The sequence below is a fragment of the Mesoplodon bidens genome (assembly GCF_964165515.1).
Source record: "Mesoplodon bidens genome assembly, chromosome: 15".
Lineage (NCBI taxonomy): Eukaryota > Metazoa > Chordata > Mammalia > Artiodactyla > Ziphiidae > Mesoplodon > Mesoplodon bidens.
In genome coordinates this window covers 37,398,963-37,425,436 of record NC_138171.1, presented here as the reverse complement: position 1 = coordinate 37,425,436, position 26,474 = coordinate 37,398,963, and the positions used below count along the sequence as shown (strand labels likewise).

General features: G+C 46.5%; 3 protein-coding genes across 4 annotated transcripts in view; 1 reads left to right on the top strand and 2 right to left on the bottom strand.

The window, feature by feature from the left end:
* The window catches only part of NSUN5 (NOP2/Sun RNA methyltransferase 5), a 34,607-nt gene extending 29,168 nt beyond the window's left edge, over positions 1 to 5,439 (top strand). Inside the window, 7 exon segments of the mRNA XM_081255785.1 lie at positions 812 to 950; positions 1,040 to 1,155; positions 1,864 to 2,042; positions 2,248 to 2,458; positions 2,535 to 2,675; positions 2,752 to 2,828; positions 2,831 to 5,439. Coding sequence (XP_081111911.1) covers positions 812 to 950; positions 1,040 to 1,155; positions 1,864 to 2,042; positions 2,248 to 2,458; positions 2,535 to 2,675; positions 2,752 to 2,828; positions 2,831 to 2,865 — 898 coding nt within the window. The 3' untranslated portion in view covers positions 2,866 to 5,439.
* The window catches only part of HIP1 (huntingtin interacting protein 1), a 407,412-nt gene that overhangs the window by 195,238 nt on the left and 185,700 nt on the right, over positions 1 to 26,474 (bottom strand). The gene's annotated exons all lie outside the window — the stretch shown is intronic.
* Positions 3,104 to 26,415, bottom strand: LOC308628631 (nuclear envelope pore membrane protein POM 121C-like). 2 transcript variants are annotated; one of them, XR_014017554.1, is made up of 14 exons: positions 25,838 to 26,415; positions 24,681 to 24,896; positions 24,218 to 24,376; positions 22,303 to 22,383; positions 20,697 to 20,868; positions 12,108 to 12,199; positions 11,386 to 11,459; positions 10,620 to 10,744; positions 10,403 to 10,505; positions 9,974 to 10,150; positions 7,400 to 9,067; positions 5,904 to 6,026; positions 4,821 to 5,548; positions 3,104 to 4,642 (listed from the first exon to the last, which is right to left on the bottom strand). XR_014017554.1 is itself a non-coding variant. In XM_081255783.1 (13 exons), the coding sequence occupies exons 1-13, from the start codon at positions 26,404 to 26,406 to the stop codon at positions 5,451 to 5,453; spliced, it is 3,657 nt and encodes a 1,218-aa protein (XP_081111909.1). In that variant the 5' UTR covers positions 26,407 to 26,415; the 3' UTR covers positions 3,104 to 5,450. The 2 variants fall into 2 exon arrangements, 1 of the variants encoding a protein (XP_081111909.1); XM_081255783.1 differs by having other exon boundaries at positions 3,104 to 5,548.

The window sequence follows — 26,474 nt, the reverse complement described above, 5'->3', positions numbered from 1 at the left end:
ATTGTGCTGTGCCCCCTGCTTCCTTTCCAGGCCCATCTGCCATGCACTCTGTGCACCTGTGTTATCACAGTGGTTGCTGCTCCTCACCCCAGGCTTCCCTGCACTCACCTACCTCCTGGTCTGTCCTTTGACAGCTCTGGGAAGCTGCCTCTTCTCCCTCCCTTTCTCTCCATCTGTTGTAGATGTTCCCCCATCTGCCTCTAGCATGCTGCTTCGGGACCAGGGTGGTAGAGAATGGTTGTGTTTGGGTTTGAATTCCAGTTCTGCTACTTCATAGCTTTCTGAGTTGTTATTCTCTAGGCCTGTTTTCTACGTGGGTCGGGTGAATGAACAATGCTCCTTTGCAGTGTGGAGAATACAGTTTTCACCTCACCTCCTCAGGTTACTTATTCATCCATCAGGAGTCAGCTCAGCATTTACCTCCCTGAACCAGGCCCCTCTCCCCAGGGTTATGTTTTAATAGTACTGGCTAGTGCGTGTCTAATTTGTGCAAAATATTTTCCTAAGTATTTTGCATGTCATTTAATCCTCACGAGATCTACCATTTTCCAGAAATGTAGACAGAGGCTGAAGTGCCAGTGCTCCCGCCACTGGTAAATGATGGAGGTGGGATCCTGAACCTAGAGCCTGGCCTGAGAAGCCTGTTCTCTTAACTGCTGCCTCTACCTTATCAGCTTGTTCATTTACTCATAGCAGTTTTAACCTTTTGTTGCATAAATAAGCAGTTAGGTGACATGTGAAATGTCTGGCTTGCTGCCTGGCATGGAGGGATTCAGAAAATGTGGAATGAACAGTTCTTGTTCCCTGGCAGCCTCGAGGACATGAGGGCCCTCAAAGGGAAGTGTTTTCTTCTGGATTCCTTGCTGCCGGAGTTGCTCGTGTTTCCTGCCCGAACAGATCTGCATGAACATCCACTGTACCAAGCTGGTCACCTCATCCTACAAGACAAGGTAGGGTGGATGGGTGTTAAAGGGAGGAGCGGGAGGGGAGCGATCAGCCTGGGGTCCCTTTCAGCCGCCCCTGTGCTCTGCGCTGCCAGGCAAGCTGTCTCCCGGCCATGCTGCTGGCTCCACCTCCAGGTTCCCATGTCATCGACGCATGCGCTGCCCCAGGCAATAAGACCAGTCACTTGGCTGCTCTTCTGAAGAACCAAGGGTGAGTGCCATGGTCAGACAGAGGAGTGGGGTGGGGTCTGATCCTATATTTTGTAAGAAGAAATAAGGAACTCTTAACTCCAGTAGGTCATGAAGGCTGAAAGGTGGCCTTCCCTTTAAATATTTCCTCCTGGACCTAGGGCAGTTCCTAAGCTTCCCAGTGGGTTACACGTGTGAGATGTGAATCCCTTAGCCTTTGGGGCAGAGGGCCCTGGGCAGTTATTTCTAACCACTGCCCTTTATTTTTTTTAACTTTGTTTTAAACTTCACGTGACTCACTTTAATTTTTTGTTTTAATTTATTTTTGGCTGTGTCGGGTCTTAGTTGTGGCACACAGGGTCTTGGTTGAGGCGTGCAGGATCTTTCGTTGCAGCGTGGGCTCTGTGGTTTGAGGCACGCGGGCTCTCGTTGAGGCGCGCAAGCTCGGTCATTGTGGTGCACGGGCTGAGTTGCCCTGCAGCATGTGCGACCTTAGTTCCCTGACCAGGGATCGAACCCACGTCCCCTGCATCGGAAGGTGGAATCTTTACCACTGGACCACCAGGGAAGTCCCCCACTGACCCTTTTTAAATATTAATTGAGAATTTAAAGACATTGAAGTGTGATTTTCTGTGTGTCCTGACTTCAAGTACGTGTTACTGTGTCAGCCTGTGGGCTCTTATGTGTTGCGTAAATTCTCAGTTCACCTCAACTCTGCCCTCCTCCCTAGGAAGATCTTTGCCTTTGACCTGGATGCCAAGCGGCTGGCTTCTACGGCTACCCTGCTGGCCCGGGCCGGGGTTTCTTGCTGCGAGCTGGCTGAGCAGGACTTCCTGGAGGTCTTGCCCTCAGACCAGCGTTATCGTCAGGTCCAGTACATCTTGCTGGATCCTTCTTGTAGTGGCTCTGGTGAGATGGGCGAAAACGCGGCCGAGGGCCCCACAGATCCAGAGCAGCCTTAGAGCGGGGATAGAGGGGTGTGGCGGAGGTCATTCGTTTTGGCCTCGGGTTTAGTTCTGGCTCAGGTTATCCTGTGAATGGTCAGGTGTGCTCATCTGTATGTGGGGATTTCATTCGAAATCAGGCAGTGTGTGGTGAAAGCACTCTTCCCTAGGGATGCTGACCAGACAGCTGGAGGAGCCCGGGACCAGCGTACCGAGCCAGGAGCGCCTGCGAGCACTGGCTGCCTTCCAGCGGCGGGCGCTGAGCCTCGCGCTCACGTTCCCCGCCCTGCGGCGCCTCGTCTACTCCACGTGCTCCCTCTACCAGGAGGAGAACGAAGACGTGGTGCAAGCCGCCCTGCAGCAGAGCCCAGCAGCCTTCAGGTAGTGGGTGTCCACCAGGGTCTTGGGGCAGGGGCCGCCCTCTTACCTAGAAGCCCGTTCCATTTCCTCTCTGCAGGCTGGCTCCTGTCCTCCCCTCCTGGCCACACCGAGGCCTTGGCACTTTTCCAGGTGCTGAGCACTGCCTCCGGGCCTCCCCTGAGACCACTCTCACTGGCGGCTTTTTCATTGCTGTACTTGAACGGGTAGAGGTGCCAAGGTGAGTGAGCAGGGGGGCCTGCCTGGAAGACGCTGGAGGATTGGGGCACATCTAACTCACTCTTCTTTTCTTCCAGCTCCGTCTCACAGGCTGAAGCATCAGCCCCAGAAGTTACACCCAACCCAGCCCCAAAGAGAAAGAAGAGGCGGCGAAAGCAACAGCTGCCCCCAGCTCACAGCCTGGCATGTAGCAGGTGCTTACAGCCTTGACCCCTCAGATCCTCCTCTCAAGCTTAGTCTCGGGCCCTCAGCCCCAGGCAGCAGTTTTGTTTGCAAAGGCTCTTTTCATGGCTGGAGGAGGAAAACCGGTAACCCTGTTTCTCCATCTGGAAAGAGCGGATATCCCTGTGCTGTGGGTCCCTTCCCTGGACTCTGTTCTTGCTGGTGAGACGCACTGCTTCCCACATAAATAAAAGGCAGGACATGGTCTACGATAGATCACAGTTTTTTTTTAATAACATAAGCAATGAGAACAATCTCACGTTCATACTAAAAATTCCAACTAGACTCACAGGAATTCAGTCTTTATTTGTAATGGAAAGTCCCAGCCTCCCGTCCCTGTCCAGTGCACGTATGCGTCCACACCCGCACTCACGCTCAGGCTGCGCCAGGACGCCCGCTTCAGGGGGCTCCTGGATCAACTGTCCTGCCTGTGGAACTGAGGTAAACTAGCTGCGAGTACTAAGCTGAGAGGGGCTACCTTATGTAAGGTATAGGCAGAAGCTTGATTTCTAGACCCGCGCCCCACCCCCCTCCAATCCTAGCAGGTGTCTGAGGCTCCGGTCCCTGCTCAGCTCCACACACAACAGTTAAGTACTAATAGCTCTCCTTGGGGCTGGGGAGGCGCAGTCCCCTGCCACACAACATTCACCCTCATTCACCAAGGGGAGGGGGACTAGTTACATCTACATCACATTAGAAAATAAGAGTTACATTTTGTGTTTCCGGAAGGAGCTCTAGTCCCTCAGGAAAGCTGCCTGGGACAGCATTTGAGCCTCTTCTTCACACAGGCATAACTTAACTATACAGCTAAATTTCTAGTCAATAGCATTTATACTTAACCACCTCAATGAACCAAGCTTGAAGGAATTTAAAAGGCAATTTAGCTTAAATACAAAAATAAATTTTTATTTTGTTAAAAAATGTTTAAATATTTTTCCTTTTAATTTAGACACACGCATTCATACTTCTCCCAAAGAGGATGGGCATGGCAGCAAGGCTTTTGGGCCTGGGGTATGTGGTTTTGGAGCCAAGGAAGAAGGAAGGAAGGGGTGGAGGAAGTAAGACACAATTTTAAACTGCAGTTCATTAATTTAGGGTTTCTAATATGTACTACAAGTGACCTAGCCTACAGTGAAGTTAGGCAGGTGGGAAAGAAACAGCAGAGGGAAGAGGCCTTTGCTTCCCCTCAGACCCATCCTCCTTGGGCTGCCAGCCCTTAAAGTCAAAACACCATTTGAAAATTCAAGACTCGGCACTTGTAGCCGTAAAGTGGTGCTACTTTCCACATTCAATTAGCGAGGCCCCAGGAACTTGAGAAACAGTTAAGTCCGGCACTACCAACATGCCGCCACTCATACAATTCAGTTCTTCCTCCAAACTCGATTCAAAGAGCAACAGACGTGAGCATCAGACAAAATAACACAGGACAAGGCTTTAGACATACAATCCCGGAAAGGCAGACGAGCCCAGTGAGGCCAACGGGACGGTGGGCGAGGAGGCAGCTGAAAGCAGTGGGGGCGTCCTGCCTGCTCCAGGAGCTTCCCTCTCCTGGGGAAGGTATCACCACTGGGTCTGCCAGGCTAACAGTCTTGAGCCACCAAGCTTTTAGGGGCCAAACTGGCAGAGAGTGTTGGGGATGAAACACCGGCTCGGACTTGGCAGGAGGAAGTGGAACAGCAGGAGCAGCGCCCACTGGGGTCTCCGAAGGCAAAGCTAGAGGCAGGATCATTTTAAATGGAATCGATCCTGCAAGGAACCAGTAAGGGATGAAGCAGCAAAAAATGGGGAAACAGAGTCCCCTAATGGGACCAGAGGGGGAGAACCACTTTTTATAGCCAAGCCAAGCAAGGTAAAGTTTTAGGGATAATCCATCCCCCAATCCCGTCAAATGCATATCAGAGATGCAAGTGGGTGAGGGCTCTACCTGCTGCCCTCCGGCAAAGATGGCTCTCAGGGGCTTCCCTGGTGGCGCAGTGGTTGAGAGTCCGTCTGCCGATGCAGGGGACACGGGTTCATGCCCCGGTCCGGGAAGATCCCACATGCCGCGGAGTGGCTGGGCCTGTGAGCCATGGCCGCTGAGCCCGCGTCCGGAGCCTGTGCTCCGCAACAGGAGAGGCCACAACAGTGAGAGGCCCGTGAACCGCAAAAAAAAAAAAAAAAAAAAAAAAGTTGGCTCTCAGGAAAAAGGCGGGAAGGGAGGCCGCCTGACCAAGCTCATACGCTAAACGAGAGTCAGGGAAGGCAGCAGACGATATGTACAGATGTTTCTTTCGTTCTCTCCAGCCTCACCAGTGGAACTGTTCAAGTAAGGTAGTAATAGGCTTCTGCCCTGCCACATGCTGCCTCCCCCTTCTCCCTCGAGAGGCCTGAGGCTTTTGCTTCCTGGAAGAGGGACACAGCCCCTGGGGCTGCTACCACCTCCCCGGTGGCCGAAGCCAGAGGTCTGGGGCAGCTCTGTGTTGTGGAACTGGAAGGGTCAGAGGCTCTTCCTAGCAGGTGCTGAGGTCCAGATTTGGGCAAGGGTGGCGGGGGTGTGGGGGGGCAGGGGCAAAGGCTATTTCTTGCGGGTGTGCTGCCTTCGGGCCTGCAGTCGCTGTCGAGCCCCTGGGGTCTTGGATCCCGCACCAATGGAAAAGGAGGGGGCCGCCGATCCTGGAAAGATTCAACAAGATCTCATCAGGGTAGCTGCTACCTGAGAGCAGTCTCTAAAGAACACCGGGTGCTGGGAGAAAGCCTTGCCAAGCTCTAGCAATTCTTCCAGGGGAGGGCTTATTAAAAAGGCAAAATCCCAAGACCACAGATAGGCTGGGAGCAAGGCCCACGAAGGCATTTTTACCTGGCGTCCCAGCAGTCTGGCTCCTTGTCATCTCTGCTGCTCAACTCCAAACCTGGCTTGTGCTGGACTCCCAGACAGGCCTCGGAGAGCCGGAGCTGCCAGCCCACCCCACCCCATCTTCAGAGAGGAGATACGCGGGTCACACTGGCAACAAGGAGACTGGCCGCTTACCGAAAGGTCCAACTCCGACAAAGCCTTGGGCGGGTGTTGAGGATGCCCCAAAGGAGAGGCTGCTGCCTGATGCGCCCACCCCAGGGGCAGGGGTGTTCTGACCAAAGGCGGGTGTGGAGGTGCCTAGAATGAAGAGACAGCAGAGAACTGTAGAGACCAGGCCGGTGAGCAGAGGGCCTCAAAGCAGAGGGTAATGAGCCTAGTGGGGAGGTCTGCTCCTGGCAGGGCCTTCCCCGCAGGACCCCTTAGCTCCCATTCAGCCCGCTGGAAGGAGGCCTTAACACGTGTTGCCCCAGGTGGGCCTCCCAGCCTGCTAACAGCTGTGCCGCAGTGGAGACAAGCCCCTCAGGTTGCCTTCTGACCGCCTACAGCATAGGGCTTCTGCATTCCCTTGGCCACCAGACACAGCAGCAGATGACCATCAGTGGACCGCCACCTCTAGCCTGACCGGGTTACCTCCCTTCCACCAGGACTGGAAGCGTTATGTCTCTTCTCCTTGTTCACCGGTCTCCTCCCCTCCACCCGGTGGGTCCCCTGATCTCCCCCCGGGGCCCACTGGGACTCAGCCGCCAGCAAACACCCCGCCCTCACTGATTGCTGCTGTCCGCACCAGCCCCGCGGGGAGGGCCGCCTGCTCTCCCAGCTCTTCCTCGTCCCAGGGTGGGGGGCTGGGCTGGGGCGGGCATCTTTCTGGCTTCCTGGGGCCCGGCCTCGCCCCCGTCTCTCCCCCCACTCCCCACTCCCACCTCCCCTGCAGGCACTGCACTGGCTCCCCGCTCGCCACCGCAGCAACTCCGGCTCCTGCTTTTCCTCAGCCTCAGAGGACCTCCGGGCCACGGCCCTGCAACAGGCGGGCCTTGCCGGCTACCACTTATTTTAGGTCTGTATCTCGTAACTGAACGTCGCTGGGGAAGAAGAACGGTGCCGACTGGCCTCACTGTAACTTCACAAGCACGCTTTTCCAGCCTCAAAGCTGCCTGCGATCCCATTCCATCTTCTCCCCAGCTCCAAAGCGACCACTTTCAACAGGTCCTGTGGTGCCCTCACACACACCTCCCCCCAGCCACACCCCAAACTCTTCTTGCCAGTCTCGGAGGTTAAATTTGTTACTTCCTCAGAAAGGCATTCCTCCACAGTCATTAATCACATACTTTTTTTTTTTTTTTTTCTTTTTGCGGTATGCGGGCCTCTCACTGTTGTGGCCTCTCCCGTTGCGGAGCACAGGCTCCGGATGCGCAGGCCCAGCGGCCATGGCTCACGGGCCCAGCCGCTCCGCGGCATATGGGATCCTCCCAGACCGGGGCACGAACCCGTATCCCCTGCATCGGCAGGTGGACTCTCAACCACTGCGCCACCAGGGAGGCCCAATCACATACTTTTATCAAGACATTTATTGCTACCTGACACGCTATTTACACATTCAATACCTGTTTCTTCACTACCACAACGTAAAGCTCCACAAGAGCACAGCAGACCAAGTCAACTCCTGACCTTACCTCCGAACACAGGTTTGCTGTCTGGCGTGCTGGCCACGTTGAAGGCAAAGGGTGTGCTCTGGCTGGGTGCGCCTGAGCTGTTCTGACTCAAGCCTCCCCCGAAAGGGGTCGTGCTGCCAGTGGTCCCACTCTGTCCTGCTCCAAAGCCGAACGCTCCAGAGGCAGAGCTGGTGCCTGGGGTGGCCGCACCGATCCCAAAGCCCCCGCCACCGGCTGGGGCTGCCGGTCCCCCAAATGTGAAGGGCGACGGTGTCGTGCTGCCGAACACTGAGCTACTGGTCCCACTGCTGGCGGTCTGGGTTGTAGCTCCAAAGCCAGAGGTGGTGGCTGCACCGAAGGAGAAGGCAGCTGTGGTGCCGCCAAAGGCTGGCTGGGTGCTGGCAGGGGTGCCAAAGGCAGAGGCCGTGGCCTTCAGACCACTGAAGGCCGACTGTGCGGTGCCACCAAAGGCTGGCTGGGCCGGGGCTGGCGCTGGAGCCGCAGTTGGGGCCGGGGCTGCAGAGTTTCCAAAAGTGAAAGAGCTGCCGAAGCTGGGGACGAGGGCCGACTTGGCAGGCCCCTGCTGCTGCCCCTCCGCAGCCCCGAAGGCGGGCTGGGGGTTGGCTCCTGGGTAGGACGGGGGAGGTGGCTTGGCGCTCGAGCCGAAGGGAATGTTGAACGCTGGGGCGGTGGCGCTACTGAACGTCAGCGTGAGCTGGCTGCTGCTGACTGGGGCTGAGGCGGTGAGGGTGCCGCCAAAGCCACTAAAGCTGGCCGTGCTGCTGCCGCCGCTGCCGCTGCTGCTGGGGGCGGTCTGGGCGGCACTGGGAAGGGACTGGCCAAAGGTGGCAACTGCTGTTGAAGCGGGCATGGCGGGGGGCTTGCCAAATTGGAATATGGGGCCCACAGCTGGGGTGAAGCTGGCACCGGAAGCAGGGGGAGTCCCAAAGAGGAAGGGCTGGGAGGCGGAAGCGGTGGTGCTAGTCGCACTGCTCAGGGTGCTGGTCACGGTGCACACACCGAAGCTGAAGGCGGGCTTCGGAGCAGAGTCTGCGGAGGTGCTGGCTGTGGTCATGGACACCACTGCAGAGGGGGTGCCAGCCTGGCCGCTGAAGAGAGGGGCGCTCGCGGTAGTGGCTGGAGTAGCTGTTTGCTTGAAGGAGAAAGGAGTTAACATGGGCACAGATGCAGGTGGCCCCATGTTGCTAAAGATAGGCTTGAAAGTGAGAGGTGGGCTGCTGGTCGTCATGGGGACGGCTGAGCTGGAAGATGCCGCGGCTGTGACCTTGGAAGGGCTAGAGGGCAAGGGGCCCTCATTCTCACTTTTAGGTGGGACCACAAAAATGGGCTTGAACATGGGAGATGCTGAAGACACAGCAGGGGCCGCAGAGGCAGGAGGGTCAGCAGGTGGGGTGCTCAGCATTCCAAACAGAATACTCTGCTTGGGGCTGGGAGATGGGGTGGACGGGGCTTGCGATTTGGCAGATGTCTCAGCCTGAGGGTCCGGAGGCGACTTGGCGTCAGTGACTGGTCCTGCGGAAGCAGGGGTCAGCTCCAAGAAAGCAGTGGTGGATTTGGAGTCTGAGGAGGTGCCTGGAAGGGGTGCTGACTCTGAAGAGCCCAGAGGGGCCAGAGGGCTGGGTGTCTTCGGAGGCGAATGGGCCACAGTGGTTGCCACGCCAGCAGATTCTGGGAAGAAGAGTAGAGAAAGTGAATTTGGAATATCTCAAACATGATGCAGTGTTCAATGCCTAGCATAGTGCTAGGGATTCAACAGTCAACAATTATGAGCAAATCTATATCACAGGCCTTTAAACTTTTCATTCCTGAAAGTCAAGGAAGTGTTCATAATTTCTACCCTTCACAGGTCATAAGAAAGATAGAAGAGGATAAAACTTGGTCCAGTTGGAAGTTAAATGTGTAGAAACTAAGAAAAATCCAATTACCTGAACTCAAGTCCAATTAATTATGTAGATATACCTTATTCATCTAACAAAGATGTACTATATTACATTCACCCACCTGGCGCTAAGTACAGAGCATATGACCATGAATGAGATGGTCTCTGCCCATGAGCCCTGGGAGAGGCTGAATACCTAATATATTCTACACTATGATAAAGTGCAGTAGAGGAGTGTGTATATATGCAGTGCCAAGAAGGCAAGGGGCTGGAACAGCCAGCAGGTCCTTGGAAGCCTATGACCTTGTGCCTGCGGTCTAGCAAGCATGTGACAAGACACCTTAACCATGTGACCGTTTACACTTCAGGGACACCTCATGAGGTGAGCACTGTTCTTATTTTACAGATGAAGACAACAAGGCTCAGAGCAGCTAAGGGACTGGGTTTCAAATCAAGAGCTATTTGACTACCAAAGCTAAGCTGCCTTCCCCAGTTTTAAGTGTTGCAGCCCTTCCCTAAAATGTCCTGATTACAGATTTCTAAAGCTCTTAAGCTTGCACCAGCTCAGGTTTGGGAAGTTAGAATAGGTTCAACCTTTACAGCAATTTCCAGCAACTGATGGGCATGGTGCTTTTACTTCCACCTAAACAAAGGCTGATGTCATTACGTGCTCCAAAGTAAGCTCTCCCACTCACCGGGGAGGGATGGTAGGCCTGGGGAATTCTGCATCTTCTTCAAGCTCTCCAACAGTGGGTTAGTGCTTGGGGCTGGGAGGGAGGTTGGGGATGAAGCAGTCCCAGCAGCAGGCAGGGTAAAAGTGAAAGAAGACTGACTGGTAGGTGGGTTCTCAGTGACAGAGTTTGAGGCAGTATCTAGGGAAGAAAGAAAAGATGACATTGTCCTCCCTTGTTTGAGAATTCTTTCCAGTGGCATATCATGGAGCACGGGGAGTTCAGGGCCTCAGTACAACTAACTCATTTAGAAAGGCTTCCCTTCAGTCTCAATGCTCACTGTTCTCCAGATTCCACTGAGGACCCAAATGGACTTCCCAGATGAGAAAGACCAAAATAAAACCAAAGGAAACAAACCCTCTCTGGGGTGTGAAACTGATCTACATTCCTTACCAGTCTTATCCTCCAAGACCTTGTTAAACCACTGTAAAGAAGCTTTCTTTTCCAAGTCTAAGTCTTCAGCAGTGATTGAATAACCAAGCTGGGGAGGTGGAGGCTACCAAAGAGAAAAAGAAGTTGTCAATCAGGAGAAACTGGAAGAATCCTATATTTAGCCTTCCTAAGACAGAGTTAAGCTGGGGTGGGCAGAGGTAGATGGACAAGACCATACCAAGGTCAGCTGGTCCCCTCGCCTGGAGGGCAGCAACTGAACCTTCCGTTTACGCTGCCCAGAGCTGCCAGGTGTTGATGGGGAACTCCACGAGTTCTGTTTCTTCCATGTGGTTTTATCTGCAACTAAAATAAAGAAAGACTTGTTTTCTTCCTCCTCACTGCCAGAAATGGATAGGTTTGTCTATCCCGTTTTTAACATTGAGTTTTCAATGGGTATCTCTGAAAGATTCGATCTTCCATGATTTGGGCTCTTGGATGGTGTCTGCAAGATTATATAGTCAAGGGCTTCCCTGGTGGCGCAGTGGTTGGGAGTCCGCCTGCCGATACGGGGGACACGGGTTCGTGCCCCAGTCTGGGAGGATCCCACATGCCATGGAGCGGCTGGGCCCGTGAGCCATGGCCGCTGAGCCTGCACGTCCGAAGCCTGTGCTCCGCAACGGGACAGGCCACAACAGTGAGAGGCCCGCATACCGCAAAAAAAAAAAAAAAAAAGATTATATAGTCAAGAGGATATAAAGGCAGAATTGCTCCAAATGCAGGTATACAACTGCTTGCTGGACAATAATTACCTGGATTGGTCACATTATCTGTAGCCCACTGTTACCACACGTTATACTGTACCTGTCTGTGTCACCTTTCTCCCTTACCTGACTATAAATTTCTGAAGGACAGAAACTCCTATCTCTGTATCTAACAGGCCCTTCACAAGGCAATGCTCAACACTTCCACCACCAAAAGCCACTCTAGTGCATTCATCAACTTACCCTTTTCTCCCTGGGACTCCTTGTCTGTTACCAATGGAGTTGAAGAACTAGAATGATGAGAAAGCTCCTCTTCTCTGTAGGAGGAAAAGGCAGAATTAAGTTTAAGAAAGACTTGCTGACAAAAAGTACTGGATAACTTCTTGTACCTGCTTACCTACCAAGGGGTCTAGAACAACCATGATATAAGACCTCAGTATGCCAGGACAAAAAATAAAAGAAGTCAAAAGAAAATTCCAACAGAAAAGAATGGAGGCAGTTCACGGAAACCAAGGAGAAACCTTTGTCTTACAACAAGCACAAATCAGTGATCTTCAAAACCTTACTTACAACCCACCAAGTCCCTGAAAGTTCTAGTCACAGATCTGATCCCTAACAGAATGACATTCAACTTGACTGTAGGTACCTAGAAGGTCAGCTGGAGTCAAAAACATGAAGTCCGCTGCCCGATGACATCATTCACTCTGTTCATTCTATTCTGTGTGGCCTCTACTCTTGCACCCCCGTCACTCACGCTACGGTGTGAGGAAGAGAGCCAGAGGCCTCTACAGTTGGTACAAAAGAACTGTAAGAGATGAGAGCGATTCAGGCGGGCACTTCACTGTCCTCTAGATGTTAATTTCTTTGATCCTCCAAATCAGAGTTGCAGAAAGCCTAAGAGCCAAGTAAATGTCCCTCTTTGCCTGACCTCTCAGTAACCTATACAGCAAACAATAATGGATTACCTTATTTTCTTTGCTGGCCGCTCTGGTGTCTGGGAGCGGGATGAGGCTGGGCTAGAGAAGGGAGATGAACTGGGTCCGCTCCTCTTCCACAGCTAAAAGTCAAACACAAGTAACATGACTGACCCTAGTTGATAGTTTATCATCTGACCTTCAATATAATGTTGTGGTTCTATTCATCACTGCATATAAAATCTCCTTTTAGGTAACTAAAAAAATATTTCTTTGTGAAGGAAGGCTCCTGAAAAGAAAGTCAATTGCCAGTATTAACTACAGGAGAAAAAGTCTGAAAAACTAATGGAACGCTAACTAATAAATGTAGAAGGAATGAATGTACTTTTGGTGTATATTAAAAAGTGGACTGTCACATTCACTAATGGTTTAGAGCTATGATGTGCATACACGTTTACTCTATATTGTCTGTGGAAATGATAAAAGTAAATTAAACTGTTCCCATGAAGATAAGCTAATAAACTAATTTAGTTTTGCTCTCATTAAATTTTCAGTTTTACTTTATTAACTTTATTTTTTTTAAATATACGATCATGACATCTATGACTTTTGCAGCATCAGTGGTATTTATCGTTATAATGATCCTTGCATCTGTCTCTTCACCAAGTGGAGTCCCCTGATAGCAAAGGTAGTCTGTTTTCATCTCTGCCTCCTTCGAAGGAGCCTAGCAGCAAAGTACTTGACAAAGAGCAAGCTCTCTGCAAATAGGTTCACTGTCTCTGGCCTATTTACAAAGATACTGAACTATCACCATAGGCATTTTTCCTATTGAGAAGCTTCTAGTGATTTCTTACTCAGTAAAATTGCATCATATAAGCACAAACAGGGAGGCAACAATACTTAATAAAAATTTTTAAAAAGGTAAAGAGGGTTTTAAATCAAAGACAAGTGGTAAAGCAGTAGAATAGTTCCATAAGACTAATGTCAGGAAAACAAGACTCAGAATGAGCTTGAGAAAAAAGCTGAAATCAATAATAGTTTTTTTATGTTATGCTCAGGTAAATAACGAGAAAGGACAGCCATCTGAAAAAACAACAAATGCTTAGGCCTCACACCTGTATTTTTAACAAAGTGCCAAAGGTGATTCTAACCTTTAGCCAGGGTGGAAGACAACCTGGTTCAACAATTAGGAGGAAAATGTTCTATCTCTACTTCATAGACTATACACACACACACAATCCAGGTGTCATAAAGAACTATTTAAAAAAACCAAATGAGCTCTTAAATAACTTGGGGTAGGGAAAAGACTTTCGGGGCTTCCCTGGTGGCGCAGTGGTTGAGAGTCCGCTTGCCGATGCAGGGGACACGGGTTCGTGCCCCGGTCTGGGAAGATCCCACATGCCGCGGAGCGGCTGGCCCCGTGAGCCATGGCCGCTGAGCCTGCGCGTCCGGAGCCTGTGCTCCGCAACGGGAGAGGCCACAACAGTGAGAGGCCCGCATACTGCAAAAAAAAAAAAAAAAAAAAGACTTTCTATTCCAGAAACAAAGGAAAGAAAACTGACAGACTGTCATAGGACAACTAAGAACCTCTCTAAATAAAAATGTCTCCATGTGGGAAGGAGACTTTACTATATACTCTGTACCATCTGAATTTTCAACCACAGTAACATTTCCATAAACTAGAAATAAAATGTATGTGGACAGGAAACAAAAACACTCCAAAATGAAACAAAAACATAACTAGAAACAAAATTAAAAGGTAGATATATTCAACTAAAGTGATAAGTTAATATCCTTAACATGTAAAAATGAAAGTCTTGCAATTCCATATAAACATAATAAACATATCAAATGAAAAGTGGGCAAAGGCTATACCAAGGGGAGTCATAAAAAGAAACAGTCAATCTATGTATCCAGCAGTCAATTTAGTTCTGCACTGTAATTCAATTTTTGTCAAGTTCCTACTTCATAAAGGTACTATCCTTTATACTTTACAAAGAATACAAGGATAAGCAAGACCATTCCCATCAAGAAATTTACAATCTAGAAAAGAGACAGGGCGGTACACAAATTGACTATAACAGACAAGAGATGAACGAAGTCTCTAAAAGGAGTCCAAGCAGATAAAGATTATGCAGAGTTCGGTTAGAAGAATAATAAAGGATGAAGGTGACATTTGTGATGGTCCTTCATAATCTGACAAAAACACCTGAAGAAAGACAAACTTTATAGGCTTGCAGTAGGATGGACACATGATTCCGGATGGAGAACAGAACAAGAAAAGGAAACAAAGCAGGAAGGAATTAGGTGCTCTTACAAGATAACAAATACCCTGCTTTGACTTAAATATAGGGTATATATGTAAAGGAATAATAAGGGACAGACAGGGTCAGAAATGCAAGCTAGGGTTTTGGGGTTTTGAGGTTTTGAAGGCCAGGGTTACTATTCCTACTTTGGAAAATGACAAGTCTTATATAAGACTTATGAAGATATCAATGTCATGCACAACGAGATCTAAGGACAGTTCACTTTCTCTAATTGGCACCAGTCTAATATTTGCAGTGATTTTATAATATCAAAGCTAGAACTTCTAGTTTGGGCAGCTGTGGGTTGGGTATATACTACGGCTCCTCTGGAAAAATACAATTAAGTCAAATATCTCTACTACCACTTGCACCAAATAGAAGGGCTGTCATCTCTATTGACTACTGGGGATGTTTACTGCTTCAGTACACATTTCTTTGAAAGAGAAGTTTCAACATAAAGAACTTTCATATTACTCTAATCTCCGCTTCCAAAGACTTCCTTACTTTCCTGATAATTTAAAATAACTCATGCCATGGACCATTTCAAAGATAATTATGATCAAAATTAAAAGTACACTATGCTCTCCGTTCTAGAACTTCTCCTTCTGAGAGCATTATAGATTCAAATATCACACACAAACAGGGGACTGGTAACTACTTACAATAAAACACCCAGAAGCTATTAGTGTCAGTGAGTATATTACTTGCCGTAGGTCACAGGCTCTACCAGGGGTGAGGGTGCTTTAAAACAAAATCTGACCATGTTTCAGGCTATGGGTTTGTTTGTTGTTTTTTTTTTTTGCGGTAGGTGGGCCTCTCACTGTTGTGGCCTCTCCCGTTGCGGAGCACAGGCTCCGGACGCGCAGACTCAGCGGCCATGGCTCACGGGCCCAGCCGCTCCACGGCATGTGGGATCTTCCCGGACCGGGGCACGAACCTGTGTCCCCTGCATCGGCAGGCGGACTCTCAACCACTGCGCCACCAGGAAAGCCCTGTTTGAGCACCATTTATTTAGTTTTTATTGATATATAGTTGATTTATAATGTTTCAGGTGTATAGCAAAGTGATTCAGTTATACACACACATATGTGTGTGTATACATTCTTTTTCAGATTCTTTTCTATTATAGGTTATTACATATTGACTACGTTGTTTCAGACCAACCCTGCTGTGAAGGACAAATAAAAAACTCTGAAGAAAATATAAAATACATGTTTTTTTGTTTTGTTTTGTTTTTTTGCGGTACGTGGGCCTCTCACTGTTGTGGCCTCTCCCGTTGCGGAGCACAGGCTCCAGACGCGCAGGCTCAGCAGCCATGGCTCGGGCCTAGCCGCTCCGCGGCATGTGGGATCTTCCCAGACCGGGGCACGAACCTGTGTCCCCTGCGTCGGCAGGCGGCCTCTCAACCACTGCGCCACCAGCGAAGCCCAAAATACATACGTTTGAAGGTATGGTGGTATGGAGAGCTACCGAGGCAGTGAGACACTGTGGAGGTAAGACAAAGAGGAGCCAGCAGGTGAGGAGCCTCAGGGCGACTGCTCATTCCAAAAGTAAAAGCTGCAGTTGAGAGGCTGAGAAAAGCTGTTGGCAGCCCTGTAGGGCTGGGAAGACAAAAACCGGAATTCAGGGCTTTCCAAAGTAGAGGGGCCCTAATATACACCTTAGGCTTTTGGTTGGAATCCCAAAGACCCAACACAGCCAAAAATAAATAAATTTTAAAAATTAATTTCTAAAAAACTAAAAAGAAAAAAAATACTAGAATTAAAAAGAAAGAAAAAACTGTTATTATTGTAGACAACATGATGTACATACAAAAATCCTAAAGAATATACAGATGAATATTTAGAATTTAGCAAATTTTCTGAATACAAAAATCAGTTGTATTACTATACATCAGTAACAAATTTCTAATATGCTATTTATAATAGCATCAAAAACATGTACCTAGGGCTTCGCTGGTGGCGCAGTGGTTGAGAGTCTGCCTGCCGATGCAGGGGACACGGGTTCGTGCCCCGGTCCGGGAAGATCCCACATGCCGCGGAGCGGCTGGGCCCGTGAGCCATGGCCGCTGAGCCTGCGCGTCCAGAGCCTGTGCTCCGCAACGGGAGAGGCCACAACAGTGAGAGGCCCACGTACCGCAAAAAAAAAAAAAAAAAAAAAAAAATGTACCTAGGAATAAATGTAGTAAAAAATACGTAAAACCACTGCACAGATAAGTTAAAGATGATGTAAATAACTGAAGACTACCCCATGTGCATGGACTGGAAGATTCAATATTGTAAACGTCAACTCTCTCCAAAATAATTGGTAGATTAAAGGCAATCCCAATCAATATCTTAGCAAATTTTTTGATGTGGAAATTGACAGGATGATAAAATTATATAGAAATGCAAAGGGCCAAGATCCAAGACAATTCTGAAGAGGAATGAGAGAAATGAGAAAGTTGGATGACTTACTCTACTAGATATCAAAACCTAAAGACTGTGTGGCATGTGGCAGAAAAACAGACCAGTGCAACAAAACAGAATCTATCAACAGAAATGGATCTACAGATATACTGACACAAATTATGACAAAGGTGGTGCTGCAGAGCAATAAGAAAAGGACGGGCCTTTCAATAAACGTTGCTGAGTCAAATAGATACTTAGATGGAAAAATACTAATTTTGATCCCTACCTTACATCATACATAAAAATCAATTTCAAGAGGATTATAGATCTAAATGTAAAAAGGAAAAATAATAAAGCTTCTAGAAGGTAGCATAAGAGAATATCATCATGACCTTAGGCAGGCAAAGACTTCCTCAACAGTACACAAAATACACTAACCAGAAGTGAAAGAGTGAAAAGAATGAAATGGTGAGCCACAGAGTAGGATACTTACTTGTTGCAACACATATAATTCACAGAGACCTTGTATTCTAGAATATATAAAGACCTTACATAAATCAGTAAGAAAAAGACAGACAACCTAATAGAAAAGAGCCAAGAAACTTGAACAGGCCCTTCATAAAAAAGGACATACAAATGGCCAATGAACAGTTGATACATCTATTTCATTATTAATCAGAGAAATACAAATTAAGACCACAATGAAATACTACTTCACAGTCACTGGAATGGGTAATTAAAAGAGACAGGCAACACCAAGTGTTAGTGAAGATGTATAAACACAGGAACAAAATCTCATACTGCACTGGTAGGAGAATCAACTGAAACATCACCTTAAAAAGAATTATACAGGGAATAACCCTAGACCACTGGTGGTCCAGTGGTTAGGACTCTGCGCTTCCAGTGCAGGGAGCACAGGTTCGATTCCTGGTCGGGAAACTAAGATCCCACAAACTGTGCAGTACAGGGGAAAAAAAAAAAGACTTATACAAAGCAGCACTATTCACAACAGCCACAACATGGAAACAACCTAAATGTCCATCAACAGATGAATGGATAAAGAAGATGTGGTACATATATACAACGGAACACTACTCAACCATAAAAAAGAACGAAATAATACCATTTGCAGCAACATGGATGCAACTAGAGATTATCATACTAAGTGAAGTCAGAAAGACAAATACCATATGATACCACTTACATGTGGAATCTAAAATATGACACAAATGAACCTATCTATGAAACAGAAACAGAATCACAAACAGAGAACAGACTGGTGGTTGCCAAGGGGGAGGAGGTTGGGGGAGGGATGGAGTGGGAGGTTGGGGTGAGCAGATGGAAGCTTTTATATACAGGATGGATAAACAACAAGGTCCTACTGTATAGCACAGAGAACTATATTCAATATTCTATGATAAACCATAACAAAAAAGAATTTTTTTAAAAAAGGATGTATATGTATGTATAATCATCACTTTGCTGTGTAGCAGTAATTAACACAACACTGTAAATCAACTATGCTTAAATTAAAAAAAAAAAAGACTTATATAAGAATGTCCATAGCAGCATTATGCATAACAGCTCCCAACTAGAAACTCAAATGTCCAATGGCAGAATGGGTAAATTAATTGTGGTATATTCATATAATGGAACAGTATTCAGCAATGAAAATGAAAGACCTAGACCACATGCAACAACATGAATGAATCTCACAAGTAAAATGTTGAATGAAAGAAGCCAAACACAGAAGAAAGCATATTCTGTTTCCATTTATATAAAATTCAAAAACAGGGAAAACTATATATGATGCTAATATTCAGGAAGGAAGGAGGGAAGAAGTAGTGACTGTGAGTGGGTATGAGAGGGGCTTCTGCATGTTGAAAATGATTTATTACTTGACCTGGGTGGTGGTTACATGGAGCTGTACATCTATATTTGTTTTTCTGCACATTATACTCTAATTTTAAAACAGCCATTAGATAGATAACATGACATGGAATGCTATGCAATATATAATGATTAAAAAAGATGCAGAGGGCTTCCCTGGTGGCGCAGTGGTTGAAAGTCCGCCTGCCGATGCAGGGGACGCGCGTTTGTGCCCCAGTCCGGGAGGATCCCACATGGCCGCGGAGCGGCTGGGCCCGTGAGCCATGGCTGCTGAGCCTGCGCGTCCGGAGCTTGTGCTCCGCAACTGGAGAGGCCGCAACAGTGAGAGGCCCGCGTACCGCCAAAAAAAAAAGATGCAGAAAAACCATATATGTTATGATTCCATTTCGTTAAACAGACCAGAAATCTTGTGTATCATCTGTGTTTGCATACATAGTAGGAATGTTCACAATAGGTACCTACGGGATGGACACTGAGATAGCCAGGACAGGGGAATTTTTACTTAACAGTTATCTATACTTAAAAAAAATTCTGAAACCAGGAAAGGTAGTATTGTAGCACATGTTACAAATTCCAACAAGAATTCAGTAAAAAGTTTCCTTCCTATCCAATAGTTATTACAGTTTCTAATATATCCTGTCAACATTATTCTATGCACATCAAAAAATTAAGGAAACCAGCAGCATGAATAGAGGACACTATACACACAGTTCTGCACCATGCCTTTTAAATATAATATTTTGAGCTCATTCACATCAGTGCCTATTAAAGCTGCCTTACTGTTTTTAACAGTTACACAGTATCTCAACTTATGGAAATACTGTAAGTCATTCAACCAGCCCCTTAAAAAGGTATGTTTACATTGTTTCCAAGCATCTGCAAAAATAATGCTACAATCAACATCCTTGTATATGTCTTTGAGTATATATGTAGGGTTAATTCCTAAAAGTAAACCTGCTGGATCAAAGGGCATGTGCATCTCTAATGCTAATAACAATGGCCACACTGCCCTCTAGGGAACTGTAACAACTGATGCTCCCACTAGCATCCTTTTTTTTTTTTTGCTGCAGGTTGCATGGCTTGTGAGAGCTAAGTTTCCCCACCAGGGATCCAACCCAGGGCCCCCGGCAGTGAAAGCGCCGAGTCCTAACCACTGGACCACAAGGGAATTCTGAGAAGCCTGCTTTTGCAAACATTTATTTTTATGGTTTCTATTTTACATTTAAATCTTTAGTTAATTTGGAATATGTTTCTCTAGTACTGTATATGAAAAGCTGCTCAAACTCACTCATAAGAGACACAAATTAAATACTATTCCTCACCTATCAAACTCATCTTTCATTTATATTACTGTAAGAGCCTTCTGGATTGATTAACCTATCTCAAAATTTTTCTCCCCTCGAAAATCTTCCTCCACATATGCTTCATTTTTTCCTAGTTACTATATATTGGGTACCCACTTATTAACAGGCACTGTAATGGGTACTTTTCAAACACTACCTTCAGTCTTTACAATAATGATTTAGAAATGAGACAAAGAGAGTTTAAGTGATTTACTTGCCCAAGGCCCCAGAGCTACTAGGTGTCAGAGCCAAGACTGGAACCCACATCTGTCTGGTAGCAGAGCTTGCTCTGTTCCCCAGGCTATACTACATCCTCTTTCTAAAAAAGAATTACAACCACTTCTTATTTTAAAAACTTTCACTAAATTCTCAATGCCTATAGGATAAATTTCTTTTATGATCCAATGCAATCTGGACTCAATCTACCTTTTGATTAAATTAATATCATTTACTGAATTATTCGTCCTTTGCCCATTTGTCTTGTATCAGGTTTCCACATATGATTGCTTTACTTTTTGGGCTTTCTATTCTGTTCCACTGGCCTATAGTTATCACTCAAGGGTTTGTATCTTCTGTTAGTGGTAATCCCAATATCTGACAGATAGAAGATATCTACAGATAACCAGGTAGTAACTGCCAGGTAGTAAACACTGGCTGATCGATTAATTAATGCTAGGAACCCATTTCTCCCACAGTGCAAGACAAATGTACCTGAGAGAGACCTCGAGTAGAACTGTAAGAACTGGTAATGGCATTGCGGCTGGAGCTAGGGATGCCACCTGTGTACATGCTTGTCAAGGAGCTCATAGAAGAGGTGCGGGATCTCTTATTCAAGTGATCATCTGAGCTCTGGGAATTGAGACCTCTCTTCAGAGACCCAGGCCTAATAAAAAGGGGAAAAGATAGTTAGATGTATTATTAAAGACATTCTTTTAAGGCTTTGTCCATGGACACAAAATCTTCCTTAAAAAAAAAACTTAATAAAAGAGCATAATGCTCTTAATTTTATTATTAATAGTTTGGCTAAATATATCTGACAGTCAGGAAGAGAAAGCCAAATATTTTAAAAATCAAATATATGAGTCCACTGATATAATATTCTAGAAAATACACACTAATCTACAGTGACAGAAAACAGATCAGCAGATACCTGGAGATGGGGACAGGATGGAGGGAGGTATTACTAAGGGGCATGGGGAAACTTTTGGAGGTGATGTTTACATTCATTATCTTGACTGTAGTGATGGTTTCACAGGTGTATGCAAGTCAAAACTTATCAAATTGTACACTTCAGACAGGCAGTTTATTATTCGCCAATTATACCTCAATAAAACTGTTTTTAAAAAAAATCAGAGTTAAGAGAAACCAACCATTTTTTCTCAGCTTCTAACTGAAACAGAAATTCCCTGTACATCTTTCCTGTAGAATAAGTCATCCAACCCATGTTATGATACTCAACCACTGACCAGTTTATTCTTATACTGGATGAAAATGTATTTCCTCTAACTTTCACCCATGGATACTATTTGGAGCCAAACCGAGCAAATTGTTTTTCTTTTTTCACATGACAGTCCTTCCATATTTTGGAGACCATTATCCAAATTTCCTTATTCTCCTTGAGATTATTCTCCTCTGGGCTAGCATTCATACCCCTTCAAAACTGCCTTACCCACCACCAGCCCATAAAATCTTAGCTGCTCCACTCAGAATGAATTTCAGTTTGTGTACATCCTTACAGTGTAGTACAGCAAACCAAACACACTCCACAGACAATCTGAGAAGAGCGAAGAGGAGCAAGACTACTACTCACCAGCCTCATTCTAGTCTTTGTCCTTCTATCAGCACAGACTAGGAGCACATTAGCTTTTTTGGCAGCCATATCATACTGCTGACTCAAACTAAGCATATACGTTACCACAAGGCTTTTCACACATATTTCTGAGCCACTTTTCCTCCCAGCCAATTCCTCCTCAAATGTATTTAAACTCAAATGTAGAGATTTAATATATCTTAAATTTCATATTGTTGCATTTTATCCATTGCACAAACCTTGTGATCTGTTTATATAACTGGTTATTAAATATATTTATAAACCCTCTTAGCCTTAGTGTGTTTTACCCATATTCATGAAAAATATTAAAAGGAATTAGAAGATAGTTATTGTGGCAAGTTACTCAAAATGTTCCTCTCTGACTTCAAAGATTTGAACCTGAACTAATAAAGCAATGCAAAAAAGCAAAGAAAGTCTACAGGACAGTAACTCTGATGATTCCCTTTTTCCAAACAGTCTATATCTCACCCATGGATTCTCACTTACTTAGGCACAAAAGAAGCAGGGACTCCATTGGCCACCAGGGGCTCAAATGCTGAATGTCCGCTCCCACTGCTATCATGGCGCCTAGACAAATCAAAAAACTCTCAATTAAATGAAGTTACTTTTCTTTCCCCTTAAATCATATTCCCATATTCTTGGGACCCTATACTATTCCCATGGAGCATAGGTTCCATGCTAGACAAGAAGAGGGATGCTTCAACTCCAAAGATTCCAAAAGGTAAATTTATGCTAAGAGTGTCCAGGCAGTAAGAAAAGTATGAAAATACTTCAAGACCTTTTGAACTCTTCAGGTGTATCAATTGTTTGCTAACTTCTCACCAAAGTGTCAGAATCACAAATTTAACATCCTACCATCCCCAAACTGAAAACAAAAAAAACCCTTTAGGGATTAACCCACACATCCTATAGTGCTCTAGAGGTTAATATGGCAAGTCTATTAAGGAAAAACTTTACATATCACATACAAGAAGGGCCTATGCATGGTGCACGTAATCACTGCTTATTCCCATCATGGGAAAGAGTACAGAATCCTCAATTATAGGCTCACTGGGGTCAAGCAAAATTACCACCCTGCAGAACATGAGAAACCTATCTGCACCATAAAAATAGTTATTTCTTCTCCCACCTCCACACCTCCCCACCCCCTGCCACTCCTACTTAGCTAGTTGACATTAGCTCAAATTGCTCACTCGTCAATCCTATCTCTAGTCATGATTATGTGATCTTCCCCTTACATACATACACTTGCACTGACTAACATTTCCCTACTCAATTTTGTCATCTACAGTATCAAAGCTGACCAATTTTGAACCTACAGGATATGAACAATCTTCTCTAGGTAATGGGGCCAATGATTTTACATGTGGGGTCCACTGTCTCCTCAGAGAGCACTTCTTTGCCCACCTTATATAAAGAAGCCCCCTTCTCATTACCCTTTGTTATATCACTCTGTTTTTTATCTCTATACACTTATAATTGATAATTATCTTGCTTATTTTATTATCCTTATTTTTTTGTTGTTGTTATTATTTTTTTTTTTTTGCTGTACGCGGGCCTCTCACTGCTGTGGCCTCTCCCGTTGCGGAGCACAGGCTCCGGACACACAGGCTCCGCGGCCATGGCTCGCGGGCCCAGCCGCTGCGCGGCATGTGGGATCTTCCGGGATAGGGGCACGAACCCGTGTCCCCTGCATCGGCAGGCGGACTCTCAACCACTGCGCCACCAGGGAAGCCCAATTATCCTTATTTTTTGATCTCTTTTCCTCAAACAAGTCCCATGAGGACTCTGTCTTATTCAAAGCTCTCTCCGCTGTACCTAGAATAGGCTCTGGCACATAGTGGGTACTCAATTTATTGAATTAGAAAAATGACTGGACTCCTTTGCAGCCTGTTAAAGCCTTAACACCCATTTTCATTAAGTTATTGAAAACAAAATAATGAAATTGGTTTTACTCTCATTACTGATAAGTCTACCATACCCTAGTCCTCACTCTTCTTTGCCAAGCACTCCCCTCAGCACAATCACAATACTGCAACTGGTGGTTACCCAAATAATTAAACAACACGAGATTGCGAGGGGAAGACTTTAAGCATGCTCTCTCAAAAATAAAATTTAACACGTTTGTATCAAAAGTATGAGGCTAACATGGCTAATAGTGACTGGTGTATCTCTAGTACTTATGGAAAAGGTAAATTACAAAATTTATCTAACATGTGTCTTAGGAAATGAATAGCATTAAAGCCCTTGTTTCCAATCTCTTCCATGAAAGCCAAAGAACAGGACCTACTAAGGGTCACAAACTGGAGCTGCCTCTGTATCTTTTGGAGAGTGATCTATATTTCAACAAATCCCGGGAGCCCACCCGAGAGGTCTGTTATTACTCTGTTGGGACTGTTACCTTCTTTTATTTTCCTGGCCATCAGCAAATATTTGGTCTTCCTCCTCCACTGTCCTTTTCTTCCTCTCTTTGAGGGCATTCAGTACGGTCTCCTTTGCACATGGGTCTGGGGCACTAGTTGATGGTGAGGACAGTGTTGAGTTGATAATTTGCTCTCGTCTACAGTGAAAGATAAGATTCCAGCATCAGGATATTTTAATTACCATGCCACATAGCACAGACTTCAGTCACTGGACATCAGAAGCTAACCAACAAGCAGAAGTATAATTTATACACTCAAAGAAATTGCCCTTTGCAATTAAAGCTATAGTCCAAGGCAAACAAAACAAAAAGATGGTTCAATTACTAGAATTTGGGATTTCTCATTCAAATAAGCAGCTACGTCTTTTTCTGCTTTGTCACAGGAATAACCAAAGAATAAAGTGGACAAACAGGAGTCTATTCTTCCAACGACAATACTCACATCGGAGAACGAGTCACTTTGCTGTCTGGAGGAGCAATCCTCACTGTCACTGGGCTGCACACCATTTTGGAATTACGAGCAGATAGCACAGCCTTCTTGTGGTAACCATCCCAGCACACTGTGGGAAGTGCCCCCAGCAAGGAATACTGGGTCTGTTGAATTGGATATCTTCTTCGAGGTGTTATTACAAACCGACGTGATAAAGTCCCACAATCTCTGTGAAGAATGGGAGATACCAAAGAAGCTTAAAGGAGTGTCAGAAAATTTAAATGACTAAAGAACCACGTGGGTTCCGATGTTTCCCAGAGAGCTTAAACCTCTTTCTCAGCAACAAAGAACACACGGTATTTTTATGGCAACTTTCCCCCATTTCGTCTAAGGGCAGAAAGTGACAGCTGCTTAACAGCTGTCCCTACAATGAACTTCAACAAGTTGAGAGGGAAATTGAAAACCTTGCCCACACAAGTAAACTACGATGGAAGAAAAGTGTGTGTTAGGATGTGTAGGGAGAAACTTTTCAAGAATGCTTCATTCTTTTATGCTAATCCATCAGTAACATACACTCAAAGTTAAACATTTTTAACACCTAATAACACCTAAACATTCATCTTCTCAAATAAATGTACTTTTCAAGAATCTAATATTTTCACCAAATTTTTGTACTCTCTTGTATCACTCAGCTATTGGGACTAAATGAAACTCTTTGATTGGATCATCTTTATCTACCAAGTTTTATCAATCAAAGAGGTGTTTCCTGGGAACACCTCTTTGAGCTCGGCTAACCATAGAATTTCTCTTAGTGGTCCAAAGAAAAAAAATCTAACAAAACATACTCTATGACTACACTCGAAAGATAAAGACATTTTCACTAGAAGTAGGGATACTTAATGGTTTATCAAGTATTCTGCTAAATCTATACTGTACGAAAATTCAGACAGGTTTAAGAATTAAAAGGAAGGGAACAGCTGTGGCATCACATCTCATTCCAAAGGGTAAAGGGGGGCAGGAGACGACTGACACGCATCAAGGTGTTTAAGATGGCAAAACGACACAGAATCCACTTTGGACTTAATGAAAAAGAAAATCGGATTTGAAAGTCAAGTCCTCAATTCAAAGCCCGTCGACAGAGAGTGTGGGAAAGATCAGGGTTATCTTACCGGTGGGAAGGCCTCCTAGAGGATCGGAGGAGAGGAGTGGGGAGGAAGGGGTGAACCTGAACACCACGGGGATGCGCCGACTGAGCGGGCGGCGCGGTGCGGGCGGGTGGGCGTCGGCCCGGCCTCTCCCGCAGGTCCCTGCTGTCCGGGGCGGGGGCAGGCTGCGGGGGGCCGGGCTTGCCCAGGTAACTGCCCAAGAGGAGCAGTTCAGCGGGGTCGGGTCCTTCCAACAGGCTCCGCGGCTCTAGAAGATTTCCATTTGCTGCCGACTTGGCCGGAGGCGAGGGGAGCAGTGTTCGCTGACGCCTGGCGTTCCGAACCAGCGAGAAGGCGCGCGAACCCCGGGGCTCGCGGCTCAGTCCCCACCAGGCCGCGGTAGCCCCCACAGCCAGCCAGGCCAGCGCAGCCGCCGCCGGCACCAGGTACAGCACGAGGCCGAGCAGCGACAGGACGAGAAGCACCAACCCGGCCGGCCCGCCGCAGCCCCAACCCCGGCCCCGGCCGTCCCTGACACTCGCTAACGGCCGCCGTCGGTCGCCTCCTCCAGCCGCCGAAGCCGCCGGAGACATCGCGGCTCCGCGCCGCGGAGAAGACTTAAATATCCCAGCGTGCACCGCGCCGCGCGTGGCGTCACCGC

What these genes read in the sequence shown, in the direction of transcription:
- LOC308628631 (XM_081255783.1), bottom strand. Translation starts at nt 26,406, where the DNA reads ATGTCTCCGGCGGCTTCGGCGGCTGGAGGAGGCGACCGACGGCGGCCG. An exon ending in TCTAGGAGGCCTTCCCACCG is followed by an intron (nt 24,897 to 25,837) that starts GTAAGATAACCC and finishes CATTCTTCACAG; the next exon opens with AGATTGTGGGACTTTATCAC. An exon ending in CAGCAAACCTGTGTTCGGAG is followed by an intron (nt 6,027 to 7,399) that starts GTAAGGTCAGGA and finishes TCTTCATTCTAG; the next exon opens with GCACCTCCACACCCGCCTTT.